At 44.0% G+C, this 18,841-nt stretch overlaps 1 protein-coding gene across 3 annotated transcripts in view; it reads left to right on the forward strand.

Annotated features, from left to right (window-relative positions):
- Positions 1–18,841, forward strand: part of grid2 (glutamate receptor, ionotropic, delta 2) — a 263,655-nt gene that overhangs the window by 161,349 nt on the left and 83,465 nt on the right. For all 3 annotated transcript variants that reach the window (XM_057032330.1, XM_057032331.1, XM_057032329.1), the window contains exons 5-8: positions 684–737; positions 5,020–5,193; positions 8,123–8,284; positions 10,753–10,872. In XM_057032330.1, the coding sequence (XP_056888310.1) occupies positions 684–737; positions 5,020–5,193; positions 8,123–8,284; positions 10,753–10,872 (510 nt within the window). The remainder of the gene's footprint in view (positions 1–683; positions 738–5,019; positions 5,194–8,122; positions 8,285–10,752; positions 10,873–18,841) is intronic.

The following is an 18,841-nucleotide window of genomic DNA, read 5'->3' on the forward strand; positions in this document are numbered from 1 at the left end:
AGGAGGGTCAACAGTGGAAACACAAGGAAAGGTGACTTATCAGCCCTCGGCAACAAGTTTAAGCCCCCTCCCCCCAGAACGTATGGCTTTTTACGGCGGGTATCAGGAGGAGGAGGTACTGAATCAGTGTGGGTTGAAGAAGTGCACGGTTAGAGATCAGTGGAGCTCACCATTAACAAGACGGAGAACCGGAACACATGGACCAACTGCATGCGGAGGGAATGATGAAAAGGGCAGATGTGCTGCAGATGTGATTGACATTCCAGGGATGTCCTTCTTTCCTCATCACCCTGGCAGCACCTCGCAGCAGTTCTTAACAGTTGTGCAGCCACTGCTTAAAGAGCCGGTGCATACTGTCTAAATTATTGAGTTGCTGCATTAACTATTCATAGTGGAGGTGTTCTCTGTCGCCACGCCGACATGGCCCTGCATTCTGAGGCCAGATAATTGCCACTGTTAAATACTACAGCCAGAAATAGAACAAAGAATGTCTCCGTAAAAGCTCTCATGTATTTTAATAGTAGCCACACACAAATGTGTGTTGCTATATGTAAATATTTGTATAACATTAAAAGGTTGGGTGATTTTTTGACTTGTAAAATGATTTAAGCTCATTTATTTTACCAAATAAATGCAATCTTTTCCCCCAGTTCTAATTTCAGTATTGTTTTTTGATCCGGCAGGTGGTGGAGACCAACCTGGTGGCCTTCGATTGTCACTGGATCCTGATCAATGAGGTGAGTACGGAGGAAATAATGCATCAAGGTGAATTTTTTGTGAAGTTATGCTGGAAATGCACGTTTCAGCTCCAGATGGGCACCGAGGAGAGAGAACCTGAAAAGCTTTTGATTTCTTTAGTAACATTTTCAACAGCAAAGCAAAAAAAAAACAACCTTTCATGTAAGCAGTGAGGATAACATCCTGGGTTCATATGCATCTAGTAGAATATAGCAGGTAATAATACTGCCCAAATACACTCCCCTCCATCCCATCTCTCACCCCCATAATGAAGATTTCTTTTGAAAATGGGTGGAGCAAAAAGGTATTAGCACTGAAGTATTAAAAGATTTCAGGATTAAGGGGAAATGAAAAGTAATTGCAGTTCTCAAAGTCACTTTTCCCAAATTTCATATGAATTCTCAACAGGACCACCTCTTTCTGAACTTTATTGGTCAGAGAAATTGATTTTTATTGCGCGCGTGTGTAGGTTTATGTGCTGCCATGTGTGGTCAGAGCCTCAGGGGAACCACACTGAGTCGCTGAGGCTCAGCAGGGGGTCCATTCAGCCATCCACTCCCACTCTGAACAATAGTTATTCAAGCACAGCAGCGAGCACGGTGGGACGTGTTCAAGGACAAGTTTTACATGCCTTCAAAAATGCTACTGAAAAGAAAAGAAAGGCTAAATCTTCTGTTTCTTTTGTTCTCTTCCTTAAAAAGCTTGATGGCATCACATTAGCAACTATATTGTGAATTAGTGTTGCACCTCTGTATGGCCTTGTGTCCTGACAAGCTTCTTAGTATTTTCTAGTACCGGTAGTCTCTTGGCTTCTTGGCAATAGCCTCTCCTTTGCTCAGCTGTCTGGGAGCTTTAACTTGCTGGTGCAGGTTTAACAGCATGTAGCATGTAGCACTTTGTACCTGCTGCTTTTGGAGGCATCAGTGGCAAAAGAAACACTTGCAGAGCATTGAGCTGTGGCCAGATGGTGTTCAGCTGGGACAACACCATGTAATTGAATTAGACAATCATTTGAATTTGGATTTTGAGGCTTCCGTGCCAAGATGTTCAGCGGCCCCCTTCGACCACCCCTGTGAAAAATATCCTGCAGGTAACGTTGCATTGCATTGTGGTCTGATATGGCGCTCATGTTAGAGTTCATCTCGGGCCCTTTCAGGCTCGTTTTCACTCTCTCATGTCAGATTTCCCAGCTGCCGACCTGCTCAGTGCTCTTCAGATTTAAAGGCCTGGTGACTCTCATGTGCTCGCTATGACGGCGTCAGGCTCCGTATCGCACTGGCTTGCCTCTTGCAGAAATGTCACAGTTCAAGTCGTCATCTAAATGGCCTCAACAGTTCACGGAAGAACCTGAGACCGCCTCATGTCATGTCCCAGAGCCTAAAACGATCTCAGCCTGTCAGTCTCATTCTCATTTTGTTATTTCTCGTTTGTCGGCCTCTGAAGTGGGAACAGTAGACTTTTTCCCCCAGTAGCTTCTCCACTCATAAACATTTTCTGGTCAAATTGAATACTCTAGTTGTAACTACAAGGGTTGGAAAAGTCACACGCTAGTATGCGCATGTAGGCATAATATCCCCACTGATGGCTTTGTGAAGCAGAGTGTTTCAAATGGATGAGGAGCTGCAATATTTTTTCATGCGTAATGTCTTCTGGTATCGCCTCCTCAGAGGCTGAATATTCCTGAAAGTGCTCTCCCTCCCTCAGGTTTATAATGGATGAGGGGGCACTATATGGCTGTCAGAATGCTGTTTTATCTACAACCCACAGTCCGGCGGGCCCACAGAGGGGGGGCTCACAGTCCATAATTGATCGTCTTTTCTTCTGCATCTGCTTCATTCTGCTAAAGATCAGAGAACAAAGAGAAGAGCTCACAAGAGTATCATTGGCCATTGGAATGCCAAACTTTACGATCCCTCCTCGGTCTTTTATCTTTCTCTGTTGCTCTTCTCTCTATTTTTCATCATCTTTTCTCAAATGAAGAGAGGGATTGTTTGGTTCTTGGAGAAGAGGATTCGGATATTTTGGCCCTCAGCACGTCCCCAAGATTCGGTGTATATGGTAGACCACCAAGGTACCGGTAGTATGCTAGCACCAAGGATTCAATAAACAGGTCAAACATATAAAATTATTGACCAATCTCACTCTTTTGGTCTGCGGATGAATTAACATGTAGTTAAATTTCCAAAGAGTTGGACAGCTCCAAGCTAGGAGATAGGGGCCTGTGTTTAAGCCCACAGCCACCTAGTACGGTAAGTCAATGTGATGCAATTGTGTTAGTGTGTGTGTGCTTACAAAGGGTGTAAATGATCACTGAAATGAGCAGTGAATTGGGAATTTTGTAGCTTGTAATTGCTGTACATATGTAATGTATTCCCTAATGTATGGTAGCAGAGTGGTGGCAGAGGGTTTCTTCAACAATGCAGTCAGAGACAGAAGATAAAATAAAAAGCATTAGAAATAACTTGCTCCAGTTGTTCATAAACAATTACGCTGCTGTGTTTGGAGACGTGACCTTTCCAGATTTTCTTTGTTTTGACAAGTTTGAACCTTAAAAAGGGATTTGCTGCCTGAATCAAACGGGAGAGAAAGTGGAGGACAGAGTAGAGGAATAAATAACAGCTTCCCAACCTCATCTGCAGATAAATAGAGAATGACAGGATTTGGGGTCCCTGAGGAAGATGTCGAGGACGGATGGGCAGAAAGATGTGTTAAGGACAAAATAGAAGACGAGTGCTAAAAAGGCTGAAGACTGAAATCCTGTCTTCAAAGGCAGCACGAGAGATGAGAGCTGATTAGTTGGAGGGAATGGAGGAGGATAGAGCGGTGAAAGGTCAAGGTGGGTGGGAGTGTCTGCAGGCCAGATCCTGGAGTTCATGGGGTAAACATGAAGATACGGGCTTTTCCTCCTCATCTGTTTTGGACTCATGCATCTACATACCGTCTATTAAATGGGTCCTTTCATCGGGGACAATTCCTGCATGCTGATGTTTGCATTTCTGTCCTTGACTGCTGCTTTGGAATCCTAATTCTATTTTCTGTTTTGTGAATCATCAGCCTTGAGTAGTTTAATTTTTCCATCTTTTCCTCGCTTCAATAAAATGCCAACAAAAAAGTCTCTTCGGAAACCTAACATGGGCCTACAGTGACTTCATCACCTTTGTCTTGGTGGGCTGTTTTTGGGTCTTCCAACATGCGAACGAATCCACTGTAGCCTAACAAAGTCACAGCCCTTCTGTAGAGGTGATTGGCAGGCAGATCAAAGGCTGAGAGAACATATTCGCCTGTTCACATTAGTCAGCAAGGGAAGAGAATCCACAGGGGGGTGACAGGGAACAGCTCCAGGAGAGGAGATGGACCGCAAATCAGGACAAGATGAACATATGAAGACAGTGACTTAACAGATACGAAAACAGGAGCCAAACTAGAAGTGAAGCTCGCCAGTCTGCACTGTTGCCTTTCAGACCTTCAGCTTATTCAAGGGTTCATCCCAGCATCAGTGAAATCCAGAAATACATGCGCATGTTTGTGCATGTAGCTGGAAGGTAATGTGTCACTGGTTCAGCCAATAGCTGAGGCCTGCACTGGTATACTGGATGATCATATCACAGGAAGAGGAGGCTTTGATTAGATTAATTACAGCCAAATATCATCAGCTAGGATCATTCCATGTTGTGTTTATGGATGCTCGTCATCCATCTCCGCTTTCAATCCTCCTGCAGGTGAGACTAAAGGCTGAAGGAGGAGACTTTATAAAAGTACCGCCACAGCTAAACACACCAAAACACGTACAAATAAACCAGCGTGGGGGGGAGGGAGGGATGCACTCACACACGCGAGCGCTGCACGCTCATCATTAAAAGACGGCGAGGGAGGTCTCGGTTGGTGGCGGTGTTGCCTCCACCGGGGATGATAAACGTCAGTTCTCATCTCATCACCACATGACCTGCTGCACTTGCGAGGGATGGATGGAGATCCGTGAATGGGGGGGAGGGAGGGATTGTGTCCTCGGGCTAAAATTAGCAATGATTCCTCCCCAAGGTTTTGCAAGGACATGCAGAGACTGTGCAAACACACATGTACACACAGAGCATGTGCACGCGTGCGCGCCCATGGTGCACTTTTGGCTCTGAACTCTTCATATTTTATTCTTGTTTTTAATGGCGACTTTTTTTTACTTATATGCATGCTTTTTTTCCAAATTTCTGCTTGTGAAACTGGATTGTTTGAGGATGATGGCTTCTGCACCGACTCACGCCACCTTCTCTTTTTTCTCCTTCGCAGGAGATCTCCGACTACGACCTGCAGGAGCTGGTGATGAAGTCGATCGGCCGGTTGACGGTGGTGCGTCAGACGTTCCCCATGCCTCAGAACACAACGCAGCGCTGTGTCAAACACAATCACAGGATTAACACCTCCCTCTGCGATCCGAAGAATGCCAAAGCTCAGCAGCTGGAGGTGAGCGTTCCCTCAAGGTCAATGGCTTTCAGAGAGGCCCACAACCCAGGTGTCAGTCAGGACCACACTGGCCACAGGCCGTGTCTGAATTGTGCATTCATCAGTTGATAAAATAAACTTGTCAGGGATCTTTTATTAAAAAAGCCCCTGGAAGGCTTGTTATCTGAAATGATGGTGTTTAAGAACACAAGCAGAAAGATGCTGATGGCCGTCTTTACACCTAATAATGATGACGTGTCCTCACAACGTGAGTACCTTAACAAAGAGAACACTGTAGGAGCATTACTCATTTGGTGGTACAGTTTCTAGCTGTGAGAACAGTTTGCAGGAACTCAGCCCTCCTCCTTTTTAAGAATGTCAGAGTTTTTTCTGTGACTGCAGTCATGCATATTTCATTTGCAGTGGAGTTTGAAATTTGTTGCGTACTGCACAATTGATCAAAACTGACAAGTACTGTTATCAGATATAAAGCTCGTATTTAAATCTCTTTGTGAGTTCTGGGCCTGCGCAGAATCTTGGCAGAGCAGCATTTTTCACCCGTGTGTGTGTGTGTTGGTGGGGGGGTTCATAATTTCATTAGCATCGCGGGTAAAGAAGAACTGATGTTATTGTCCATTATTAAGCGCTGCTGTAAACATTGCATCGGATATGTGTGTATAATACACACTGGACCTCTAGCTAGAGAGGGTCTCTCAGTGGGAATTCAAAGAAATTTTGTTTTATTGAGTATGTGGCAGCTGTAAAATGAGCTCAGTAATCAGCAAAAGCTGCAGTATGCGAGCGCACAAAGGTTCAAAAATAATGAACAGAGAGATTTTATTATGTTTGGGATTATTGTGAAGCAAACCTGCAGCTGTGAGCTAGCACTCAGTGTTTTCTCTTTTTTCTACTCTTTTTCAATGCATTGCTTAAAAAAGGAGAATAAAACCCCTGAAAGGATCTTTTAAGCGTACATGCCTTCACCCTTACTACATTGTTTTCTTTGTTAAACACATCCCCAGGGGCAGTTTGCACATAATTCTGAGGACTTTTGTGTGTGAGTCACATCACCAAGCCAAACAGGGGAGGCAGAAAAGAACGGCGACACTGTGCATGTGTCAGGGACGAAAATATGAAATTGAATTATTGTGCATTTGATTTATGTGGGTGTGTGCGTTGGAGCCCGGAGGAACACGTTTGATGGAGGGTGGAAGAACACAAGGACAGAAATGTAGCTTTAATGTTCTTTTGGATATTTCCCTTTCAGGGCAGTCCTCCAGGCCTTCACTCACTTCAATCATGGAATGGAACATTACTTGTTTATGACTTATAAATGAGATGTTCCATATTATCACACTGAGAAATGTCTGCAATTAAAAACACATCTACATACTTTTAATTCATTTGTGCGATATACAAAAGGTTAATAGAAACCAACGGGCCTCGCCATGCATTTCTTCAAAATACAGAGTCCCTGAGTGAAAGAGATTAATTCCAGAAGGCCCCGTAGCATTATAGAAGCTACGTACGGTAAATAAACTGTGTCCTCCGTGTCCTAATATGAATTGTTTCTAAAGTGTAAAAGGCTTTTATCAAAAATCGACCCTTTCCAGCTCAGCCGCTGCATGTGGATAGAATCTGACAGGGAGAGCCTGTGACCATCTGCATGCCCAGTGTGTGTGTGTGTGTGTGTGTGTGTGTGTGTGTGGTGTGTGTGTGTGTGCGTGTGTGTGCGCGCGTGTGTGTGTGTGTGTGTGTGTGTGTGGAGTTTAGGCTGTGTGAATGAGGTGATGAGGGATGAAAAAGGAGCAGGCAGAGGAGGAAGATCAGCACGCTGGTCAAAGTGGACCAGAAGCCTAATTTCACACTGCACTGAAGCATATCGGCTCAGTCTGACCACACACACACACACACACACACACACACACACACACACACACACACACACACACTCACACACACTGAGCGAGTCAGTAAGGAAGTAGATTCGGCTTAGTTCTTCTTCATCCTGGCTGCTGTCATTTAAAACCGACGGTGCTGGGCTGCCCTGCTTTTTATTCTGTGTTCAGAAAGGTTTAATAAATCAAGAGGGAAAACAAAAGACTCAGTGGAGCAATAAGAAATTCAATATTAGAGAGAACAACAGCCAGGCCACTTAATAAACATGTTATGGCTGGTGTCGGGACAGCTGTTTACGGTGTAGTTTATATTCTACGGGAGGGGGGGTGGGGGTTAGGGTTTCCCCCTGAAAGCAGACAGATTGACTTGTGAACCATGAACCATCGTTTGCTTCAAGAGAGATTTGGAGGCTCCTGAGTGAAGCGGCGGATAGTCTGACTATGAGTGTATTGCTGGAGCTGCGTGGCCTTCACCCCCTCCTTCACCCCCTCCTTCACCCCCTCCTGCTGGCTGGAGCAGATTTTAAGGTGGTGTTGCTCCTGCAATATTAAGTGGCTTCGTATCATGTGCCTAAACACACCTGTATGCGTGTGTGTGTGTGTGTGTGTGTGTGTGCGTGCGTGTGTGTGTGCCTGTTGAATCATTATGTAGTCAATCTATTTTTTTTTATTTTCTCATTAACATGGAGACAAAAGGCTCAGTAAATCACACAGTGGTCGATCACGGACTGAATTAACTCTTCCCCTTACCCCCCCCCCCCCCCCCCCCCCCTCTTCCATCAATACGTTTTAATTATTGTCACCTATAAAGATGCGCGTGTTCAGGCGCAAATGTCCAAACGACCATACTGCAAGCACAGCGACCTCCCCATCCTAGGAAAAGCAACAGCATTGTGGTGATTCTCATTTCTGGTTGAGTTTGCTTGCTGAAATGCTTTATTATTCTAAGACCTTCCTCGATACATCAACGCACCGGGCGGCCTCGGCAACGATTTTAGTCTGTCGCCGCCTCATGTTTTATTTCTATATGATTTCTTCTTTCTCTTCCATAGATCACCAACCGTTATATTTACGACACCGTGCTGCTGCTGGCCAACACCTTCCACAGAAAGTTGGAAGACAGGAAGTGGCACAGCATGGCCAGCCTCAACTGCATCAGGAAGAACTCCAAACCCTGGCAGGGGGGGAAAAGCATGCTGGATACTGTGAAAAAGGTACAGTAAACAAGACTATTACAATATATAACACACTAGCGGCTCCTATTCCTATTAATAAGCATTGCTTTTCCTCATCTTAATTGATTTTTGGCAAATGAACCTCTTGCGTGGCTCCATATCTGATATATATTAGATCTAAGACCACACTAAAGTGATGTGATTCCAGAACTGACAATCGGACCAAAGTTTCCAAAGTTTTTTGGAAAAACTTTTGATTGATTGCTCACGTAGGTTATAAGGAAATGAAATGTGTAAAAAAATAAATGAGAAACGTTGAATTCTAACAACTAATTGAGTAGATGAACCAAAACTTGCCCCCCTGCTCTGTGGTATCAGCAGCAGGACAAAGCAGCCGCTCCAGCCGTGACACCAGCTCGTACCGTGTCGGATTTTGGCATTTTCTTTGGCATTGTTTGCAAAAAGGGCAGCTCTGCGAGTCCTGCTGCGGACGACCTCTGCAAACAGAGGTATCAGATGCAGTCAGAGAGCGATAGCTAGGACATTAGTCTCTTTTCATCACTCCGTTTCTCTACATCTACCAGCGTTGTTGCTAACAAAGGTTCATCACAATTCTGTGATGTGCCGGCGTCTGGTTTAACCTTTGATCGCCAACCAGGAGACTTAGAAATGACTAAACTTTGTTCTTTGTCCAACCACCAGACTTTTAGAACTTTATTGAACTTTATGCTGCCGTGTTCTTTAGTGCAACAGATGGCGAAGCCTCTGATATATCTGAAAAGAAAAAATCACCCCTGTGTCTCACTTGGCAGCGTCGTGTGAATGTTTTGGGGTTAAGGAAGTTTTTCAACAGAGGATTGAAACGCTTCTGTGTGTATTTACATCTCTAGACGTTGCGCTCATTACCTGAACTTTGGGAGATAAGGCACGTTGGCGCTCCGTTGCTGAGGAACTCTAGTTAAAAGACAAAGGCGGCATCACTGTTTAAATTCATTTTTACAGTGGCATCGGATGCTATAACTAACATCCCCGCCGGGGATGAAGAATGACACGGAGGAGGCTTTAAATAAGCCTGTCGTTTTTAAGTTTTTCTTATCATATGCAAATCCATTTTTTTGTTCACAAGTTCAAGTGGAAAGTTTCCAGCTTGTCTGAGCTCAGTCGACGTCAAGACCCGAGAGTTGATCAATTCAAAGGCGTACTTTAATAAACACGCCGACACGTACGAGCTGCTTCTGAATACCTGACTGCCTGAGACGGGAAGGTTCATCCTGAAGCTGTTTTATAAATCTCTACACTTCAGCTTGCGATGGGGTAAAAAAAAAAAAAAAAAACAGGCGTTGGAATGATGCCCTCTGGTTTGATGTCGGTAAAAGTTTAACTTGAGGAATCGAGCTTTGACTAAATGATGGAGTCGAATGAAATGCTAATTTAGGATTAGTGCCTGACAATAACAAATGTGGCGCAAAGGCTTATATATCTATCTCTGAATTTCACCTTGAGAGTTTGGCAACTTCCATCAGACAGATCCGGCAGTTGATGTCTGTCTCAACACAACTGTGTTAAATTGCCCAAAGCACTGATGGAGTTCAACAGCCTGGCATCGCTTCCATTTTCCTACGTGTGAGTGCCGTGTTTTACCGGCTGTACGTGCCTGTGCTATTAATCAGATTTTTGGAATGTGACGCCATTGTGATTATAATAAACACTCATTTGCAGCTCATACGCTTGTGTAACAATTCTGCATGTCATAAGGCGCACCGTATTAAAAGGCGCAGTCTAAGTTACGGATGCTATTTCTGTATTTAACACATACATGAGGCGCACCGGATTATAGGGCATGGTAGAACATACCGGTACGCTGGCTTAAAACATGCATGCTAGCGTGTATTTAGCAATGTACTCGCATACAGCATCTTCTGTTTCCGAAATGAATGAAATGAATCCGAAATGGCGTTTACAAAAGCTGAAAAGCATTTACAGATTTTGGAACTCGGTGCACACATAAGGTGCACTGTATTATAAGGTGCCCCATTCATTTGGGAGAAAATTTAAGACTTTTAAGTGTGTCTTATGGTCGCGAAAATATGGTATCTCAGTGTTTGATTCATCCAACACTGACAGCTTAGATATGACAGCTTAGATATCACCGTAGCAACAACTTTTCACATCCATTGGTTTCTAAAATTGTGACGTGCATTATATGTGGACACTGAAACCTAAATAATTGCTGTATATGTATCCATCTTTATTATAATATATGTCCGTGTATCCGAAATGTCAGTGATTTCAACACATGCGTCAAACATGCGTCCCGTGGCCCGTAATGGGGGCCGCCATATGACTCCGTCGTTTTCTTAGTTAAATTAGGCCAATACAAATGAGGTAAGCGCACAAAAATGAGTACAAAGCTGATGTACTTTAAGGCACAGATGCGTTTTGGTGTGTGAAAATAGTGCAAACGGTTCTGAACTGTAAAAGATGAATATCCGTCCTTTCACTTGCAGTTTGGTGTCAGCGGTCTCACCAGCTTCCTGGAGTTCACTGACAATGGCACCAACCCCAACATCTTCTTTGAAATCTTGGGAACAAACTATGGAGAAGACAGGGGACGAGGAGTCAATCGGGTAAGTGGTTAAAGAGAACTCCCTCTGGGTCAGCACAAAGAGCATATTTACATTATTACTGGATTTGCCGGCATTTCACTGCAGCCACGCTCAATATTATTTTCACCTTATATTTATTCAGGTATTTCTTTCCTGTCGGCCCGCTGTAGCGGAGTAAAATCCTGTTTTTCATTCTGTATTTACCTTTTGATTCCTCCCCCAAAGCCTCCTTTTATGAAAACCAGGAAATGCAGCATTGCAATTAAAGCGCTACTTTGTGCCACTGCTCTTGGTTGATACCTTGCTCCCTGGCGGTGAGACGCAGGACAAACGGACAAATGTTGTTAACCAAAGGAAATGTGGTGTCGAGGCCAGTTCACCGTTTAATTGCATTTGTGCAGCTGTCACGAAACCCGAGACTACGGCTGCGATATTTCCTCCCTTCAATCAGAGAGAAATGGCTCACACATTTAAATACAAAGAGTGTTTGTTAAGTGTTTGTCCTCCATTCCAGGGGGATCCTTTCACGAATACATTTGAGATTGCGAAGTGTGATTGTGGATAATGCGCTGCGACACCAACATAACGCAACGTGCTATCACAGACAAAATTAATCTTTAAAGCGCAGCATAATTACATGGAGACACAATTCCCTAATCAGAGAACATAATTACTTCTGGGGGAATTAAAGCACTTGTTATACAGTATTTCTGCCACACTAGCCCTTAATACTCCGGCCATTCCTTGGTCTGTCATCGGAATTTAATTAAATTCATACATACACTTTTCAAGAGAGCGTAATATGCTTCTCAAAGCGGATTTGTATTAGATTTCTTTCCTAGCTGGCTGGTTCCCTTACAAATGAAACATACTGAGAGTTGTTTTAGATCTTTAGCATCCAGCCTGCAGTAAAAACCCAGCAGAACTTTCCTGGATGAGGTGAGAAGTCGGTGGAAAATAAAACAAAAATAAAAACACCCTTTCAGAAAGAAGTCTTAAATAAGAGGAATATTCTAAATGGGGATACAAAGAAGCACAAGAAAAAAAAAATTCCATTTCAAGGAAAAGAAAATGTGATATTTTAACATAATTTTTTTCTTATCAACAAGGACAAGAAATATGTCCAATTACTTCTCATCCTCGGTATTATGAAAAAAGGAAAGATGGGTCAAAGGTGAAGCAAGAGCTCAGTTTAAATTAATGATCATGAAAGGCGCCCCCGTCCCTCGCACCCAAGGTTAACTTCTTCACTTATGTAATGGCGGCATGAGTGACAACACTTAATTCTCGGGCTAACTATTCTGTTGGAAGCACTTTTCTGAATTGACGATGACTTTATGCTGCAAATTTCCTCTATATCGCAGTACGTCTGTGGTGGTCTCTACATGAGTGGGAGGTACCTGCACCTGTAAGCACATGTGCGAGTAGATCCACAGTAATAATGAACTATGGCAGAAGCAACCAGAGCTGCCCAGATCAGTAGCGATGTATTTAAAACCTGTTGAGTCTGTATTGTTCCCTCACACAAATCATGCTGCCAACTAGTGGCCTGGCATGGAACTGCTGTTTTGCGTAGCTGAAGTAATGGCAACATTATTTGCACCACTGGAGCAACATCTATACGGTTTGATCAGCCCCAGCATCAAAATGTAAGCAGGGAAAACCTTCCCATGTTCTTTTTATTCCCCTTCTCACCCCGAGTCTCAGTACCGTGGCTGCCTTATTTTGTTTTCCTCGCTCCCATTAGTGGAATGATCCCCGTCTCTTTCCGCTGCACTCTCTTTTTTATCTTTTCTTGCCTGCCATTTTATTACTCTGCCCTTTCTCGCCAATTTGCTTTCAGGTTTTAACAACACCTCAATCCCAGGTTATGATATTTTGCCAGATCATACTTCACACATATGCATACAATTTTCTGGTGATAATGATAATAGTCGGCACCTGAGATTGTCATAATTATTACTGCTGCACTGTGGTGGAATTAGTTTTCTGCTCCATTACCTCCAGTGGCAATACAAGGGAGCCTGTATCTCCTTCCCTACAGGCTCTGCTGCACTCTTATATAGAGAGGACAAGTCTGCCACGTGTAATTGCTTCATTAGCTATCTGTGGCATCTAAAATGACATTAGAAGAAAAAGAGGTTTGGATTTATACTTTTAAACCCGCAGAGTAAAAAATGGCTGCGGCAAAGCCAGAGGTGAGGGAGTCAGGAGGGGATAAGTGATTCATAGAAAGCTGATGTGTTTGTAGATTAGGGGAGGGTGATTAGATGAAGTGAACAAGGTAAAATGAAAGAGGCAGAAGAGTCAGAAAGACAGATAGAAATGAGTTAGGTGACCTAATTCCACAATCCTGTGCAGGTCACGATAAAGTGTCTGTTGACTGGTCGTGTCTCGTGTGCTTGGGGTCGCCGTCCCCTCTCCCGTCTGAACACATTGTCCATCTTTTCAAAGCGAGACGGAAATGTTCTCCCCCTTTATGAGAATCAATGGCCTCGCAAACGGCGGTGTGCTTAAATTGAGGTCATCTTCAATTATCATCCGCAGTCTCTCGTCTGACATATGTGGTAAATTACGCTAAGTGACTTCAGAGGGTCAACACACACACACACACACACACACACACACACACACACACACACACACACACACACACACACACAGCCATTCCACCACCCGCAATCCCGTAAAGAAATGTTCTTTAAGTTCAATGTTAAAAAAGTATTTAACAAAACAACAGCCAATACGCACACGCGTGTGTGCACCCACACTCACACACACAGGCATTAGCATATATCTTGTCAAATTTGCATAAATGTTTGGAACTCCTAAGCTAACCCCTTTGGCTCTACAAGACAATCACTGTCAGTGTGCATGAGGGTCAGTAAGAAACACTGAGATGCGTACACACCGAGTGTTTGCTGCCTTCAAACATTATCAACATCAAGTGAGTCTCCAACTGACAGAATTACCGTCGACAGTTTCTTTAAAAGAAGCTTTGCAGTGGCGACAAATAGCCTTTATATATAAAGGCTCTGGATTTTACCCACTAATTCAGACCCTGGCAAATTTCCTTGTTTTTGAGTGCATATTTCCATCAGTGGAGGTGGGAAAAGAGCTTTATTATTATATATCCTGTATTTGTTCTGTTATTTAAATTTTAAATAATTTTAAATAATTTTATTTCACAGGTTTCCTTTATCCTGTAAAACCTACAGTAGCTGGATAGAAACTCTTCCTCATGCCTATCTGCTGTTGACTGGCAGATTAATATCCTGTGGCTGATCTCTGTTCAGATCTTCCTTTTATCTGCCAGTAGTGGACCAGGACACCAGGACTCCCCCCATTCATCAGTTGCTGAAATGTTCTGCAGTTTTGCTGGATTCACTGCCCAAGTGTTTGTGGGGTTCGTCAAACATTAAGAAGATGGACAATAATTAGGCGGCATTTCCACATGCAGACTGAGCACTAACCACTCAGTTCAGCTTGCTGGCATCTTAACAATTAATGTTTCAAACTACACGGTAAAGGTTTAATCCTAATCTAGAATTTGAACTCATGACAGCAGCTGTTACTCTCTGAATTTACTTGATTTGACTCTTTGTGTGTCGGCCACCTGCATGCACATCTTTTTATAGCAATGCTTCCCTGGAAAACAGTTGTGTTGGCAACCGGCACCATAACCATCATCATGTGATGCCAAGTTACCCATGGTTACCATGTTGCTGTTGCCAGTGATTTTATTATTTTTTTAAATTCTCATTATTTCACCTGTTTCCTTGCTGAACATAGAGTTAATTTCAGAGGACTAAATGTATACAAGAGGGTTTGGATAACAGTTGCACTTTAAACATAAACTATGTAACTATGAAACCTCCTGGTATGATATGATAACCCCCTCAGAAAGTTACAGCAGTGCAGATGTGTGAGGGAGTTTGTGCTCAATAGTTTTAGAAAATCTATATAGAGGTTGCTATGAAATTACGTTTAAAGTTTGGCTGTCTACGCTAGAGGTACCAGTCACAACCATAACACAACACGCACCATAGCATTTAAAGGCATGCATGAAAAATCCAAAAAACACAAATATATATATTCTGTATGAAATCCATTTTTACCCATCTATTAACAGAAACATTCTCATAGAGGTTGGAGGCAGCATTCAGCTGCATTTACAACGTCCGGTGAGTATTTGAACGCAGATCTGTGCATTATGGCCATGACAAACCAGCTGTCTGGGTGTTTTACACAGAGAGGGTGGGATAATGCAGCAAGAGCACCGCCACATTTCTAGTGGTAGAATTTGACAGGGACCAAAATCCCCCACTGCACAGCAGGATGGTAGGCTACGTTTTAAATGTGCAGGATTGCTTTGGTTAAATTTAGAATATTAAACGCAGTTCCTGTCAAATCAGAGCCGACGGCATCATTAATACCACTGGAGATGGAAAGACTTGATTAGGGAAATTCTAAACGTTCAAAATACAGGCAGCCTTCAAGCTAGAAGCACAGGTCTCTTATAATGCGCCACAGTTGCTAAAGGAATAGATGACTGGCTCAGTAAATTCCCTTTTTGCCTGCAGCGCCTGTAGCCTCATGCATACCTGATCATGGTGCAAAATAGTAAGGTGGCAGTTCTAAAGTTAACTGGCACTATTTTAAGGTGGCTGGTTGAGGGGCATCACTGTGAGAAGTGATTATAATAATTATATAAAAAAAAGCCCTGCAGGATGAGATAGGGAGGCTGGGCGAGGGGGGGGGGGGGGGGGGGGGGCGGGGGGGGGCTGCTGAGTCACACAGAAAAAGACAGGGACAGAGATGGTCATCATGTGAGTCAGAAAGGGAGACAGGGAGAGAATCAACCCACAAAATGCTTAAATTTAAAAAAAGAACGGGAAAATAGGGTTAAACAAGGGGATGGTAGAGGTTGGGAGGTGGGCGAGGAAAGCATCCGAGGCAAAGATCCCTGTTTCATTCCAATTTTCCATCCTATTAGGTAGATTTGCATGTGTCATTCCTCAGCACATCTCCTGCACCTCCGGGGCAGCGGAGGATTGTGGAGGGGAAGACCGGGGCAGGAGATGGAAGGAGAGATGCAATGAAAGATGTGGGTGATGGGTGGGGGACGGGGGGAAGGACATCAAAGAGTAGAGGCAAAGGGAGGGAAAATATATTTATTTTATCTTTTATTTTATAATCTTCCAGACTTGCCCTGAAATCCTTGATGAGCATTCATGCATTTGTATGTCCGTGTGTTTGTGTGTATGTTGTGACTGTTTTAAGACGTTGTGAGAGGCCCAAGGACCCGCCCCCAGACACACACACACGCACGCGTGCACGACACATGAGTTTGAGAATTTATTTGTTGAAGATTTGCACATTATTCTTCCCATTCGCCCTGTTTGTTTTTCAGTTGTTTCTCATCCTAATGCGCTGAAAACCAATTCACCAAACGTCTTTCTTAAAGTCACTGACATCATAGGTGATGTTAGGTCGTTCCTGAATATTTTTGTGTGTTATCTGTCTTTAATTTCTGTGTCACATCCCAATGAGATCAGATGTGATTGCCACAGGTTCGGATACAGACAGCAGAATCTTGCTATGATACCAAACGGATCAGTTACCGTTCCTGTTCTTGCGTATCTTCCATATGATAAAGTTTCCAAAACATGGACAAAATGTGGATTTCTTACAGCCGCTCGTGTGTGTGTGTGTGTGTGTGTGTGTGTGTGTGTGTGTGTGTGTGTGTGTGTGTGTGTACGTGTGTCCAGTGATTGCTAATAGCTATCCTTTCTCCTGTGATAAAAGCACTTAACCGGGTGAGCTCATGAATGCTGGAGAGTTTGAAGGCTTTCTGTCCGTCTAGATTGATGTGAATGATTTGTCTGTGCCGGAAGGTTGCGTCAATCATGCAGACAGTGAGAGAACACACGCACGCACAGGCCCTCGCACGCGCGGCCAACGACGCCCGGCGAGTTAGACTGGGTGACCAGCCCGCAGTGGACGCAGGACGCTAATTGAAACTGACAAATTGCTTCTGGTGTCCTTGGATGGCAGGAGAATATCTGCCGTGAGACTCTGCATACAGCGAGACGGAGAAGAGAGACATCAAGAGGCATCCAGATAGACGGGGAGCGGGAGGAAGTGGGAGGGAATGAGTGGAGGGTGGAGGTGAGAAATGGGAACCGTGGAGGTGTAGGAAGCAGCTTTTCTAATGATTACTGACTGTCACAACCAGCAGCACAGAGACATCCACTGTCATGTAAACAGAATCAGCAGGACCAGGCGACACGTGTCCGTGTCCTTTTGAGGGTGGCCTCAGAACACATCCTTCCTGGTGAAGCTGAAACATCATTCCAGTTATCAATATGACTACTACTAAGTAGCATTAGTCCTTTTGACAGAGTAAAATGTCCCTCAAACAGACAGTTTTTTATTGTTTTCATCCTCAGTGTTCTGCTCCTCATCCCATCGCTACAACCAAGGAGCATTTTTAGGATATTTAATACAATCAAAAACGTGGATGTAAAAGGTCCAGTGTCAGGCACTGATTTTTCCTTTTTGGGGGCCACGATTCAGCACCATGAAGTAGCATGAAGCATCAGAGCGGTTTGACGGTCTTTTTCCGTTTAGACTTGAATTTGGACGCAGGTTTGCAGGAGCTTCGGGAGGCCGGCGCTCATATGTGTGTGTACAGCATCAGACTGCAGGAGTGGAGCAGATGAACATCGTTGTCATGAGGCTGTCGCACAAACACACAAGAAAGAGGAATTCATTTGAAACACACAGGACTTTGTGTTGTTAAAAGAAAAACCTCTGATGCCGAATGCTTTCATAGAAGTCTAGACTTGTGGAGACGGATGAGGGCAGGTGAGTGATGGATGGACGCCACGGAAAAGAGGGATAGCGAAATGAATTAGGTTGTCAGACCTCGTGTTAATCTCTGTTGTGTTGGGGAGGATGGATTGACTGCCGGCTGAGCAGATTGACAGGAGCAGGGGTGTGAATAAGTGTTTGGAAGGAGACGTAATTGCCCATGACCCGCCTGTGAGTGAACAGGAACAGCGCAAAGGTGGCAGCAGAGAAAGAGGAAAGAAAACAAAGGGAGGGAACAGTGGCACCTGACACCGAGGCTGTGTCCTGGTGGTAAACACGCCGTGACTTTGTCAATGGGGACAGGACACCTCCAGAAAGGAGCCTTTAGGAGGGCACAGAGCCCGGTCAGGGCTTCTGAAACACAAAAGAGAAGTGAATGAACTGGTCACAGATGTATGGTGATGCACCTGGACACATGCTCATGTTCTGGTAAGGAAAACTGAAACGAGGCTGAGATGTGTTCAAATTTGACATTAAAATTTCAGCCTCTCGGCAAGGCTCTTTTGTAAGGTGGATTTAACAGCACTTCAGAAGGAGACATAAGAGGAACAGAACCAGTCAGGGTTCAAATAGACCACTGATTTGGGCAAGCCATTCCTCCATTTTTTGGCATTACCTATCTAAACATGCCTTAGAGCATTCAACAGATGAATGGCACAAATTTCTGCTTAAACAGCCTCTTCGCCATCCTGTTGAACAATGGGATTTTACTCTTTGTCATCCCCCCCCCCTTCCCCGCTTAACTGCATTAACAAAAATCGGCATATTTACATGGAAGTCCCACCGTCGGCTTGTGTTGACCCTCAAGGGCACAAATCAAAGGTAATCTGAGCAGCACCATGACCTCCTGTCTCATATTTAATCCTGCCTCTAGAGGCCGATTATGGCCCCTTCACTGTCACTAAATAATAAGTAAATACTGGCCCAGAGCTTTTAAGAACACCAGCCAATTATTCCCCCGTAATTACCAAGACCTCATTTTAAGTGTAAGGCATTTTCATCACAAATGTGTGTGCGCCATTAAAGTTCCCAAAGCAGCATTTAACCCTTCATGAGCGCCTTCCCTACAATCCCCGCTGACACGACCACGGGGTTGCCTCTCACACGTGCAGCG

This window comes from Takifugu flavidus, chromosome 5 (genome assembly GCF_003711565.1).
Source record: "Takifugu flavidus isolate HTHZ2018 chromosome 5, ASM371156v2, whole genome shotgun sequence".
Taxonomy (NCBI): Eukaryota; Metazoa; Chordata; class Actinopteri; order Tetraodontiformes; family Tetraodontidae; genus Takifugu; species Takifugu flavidus.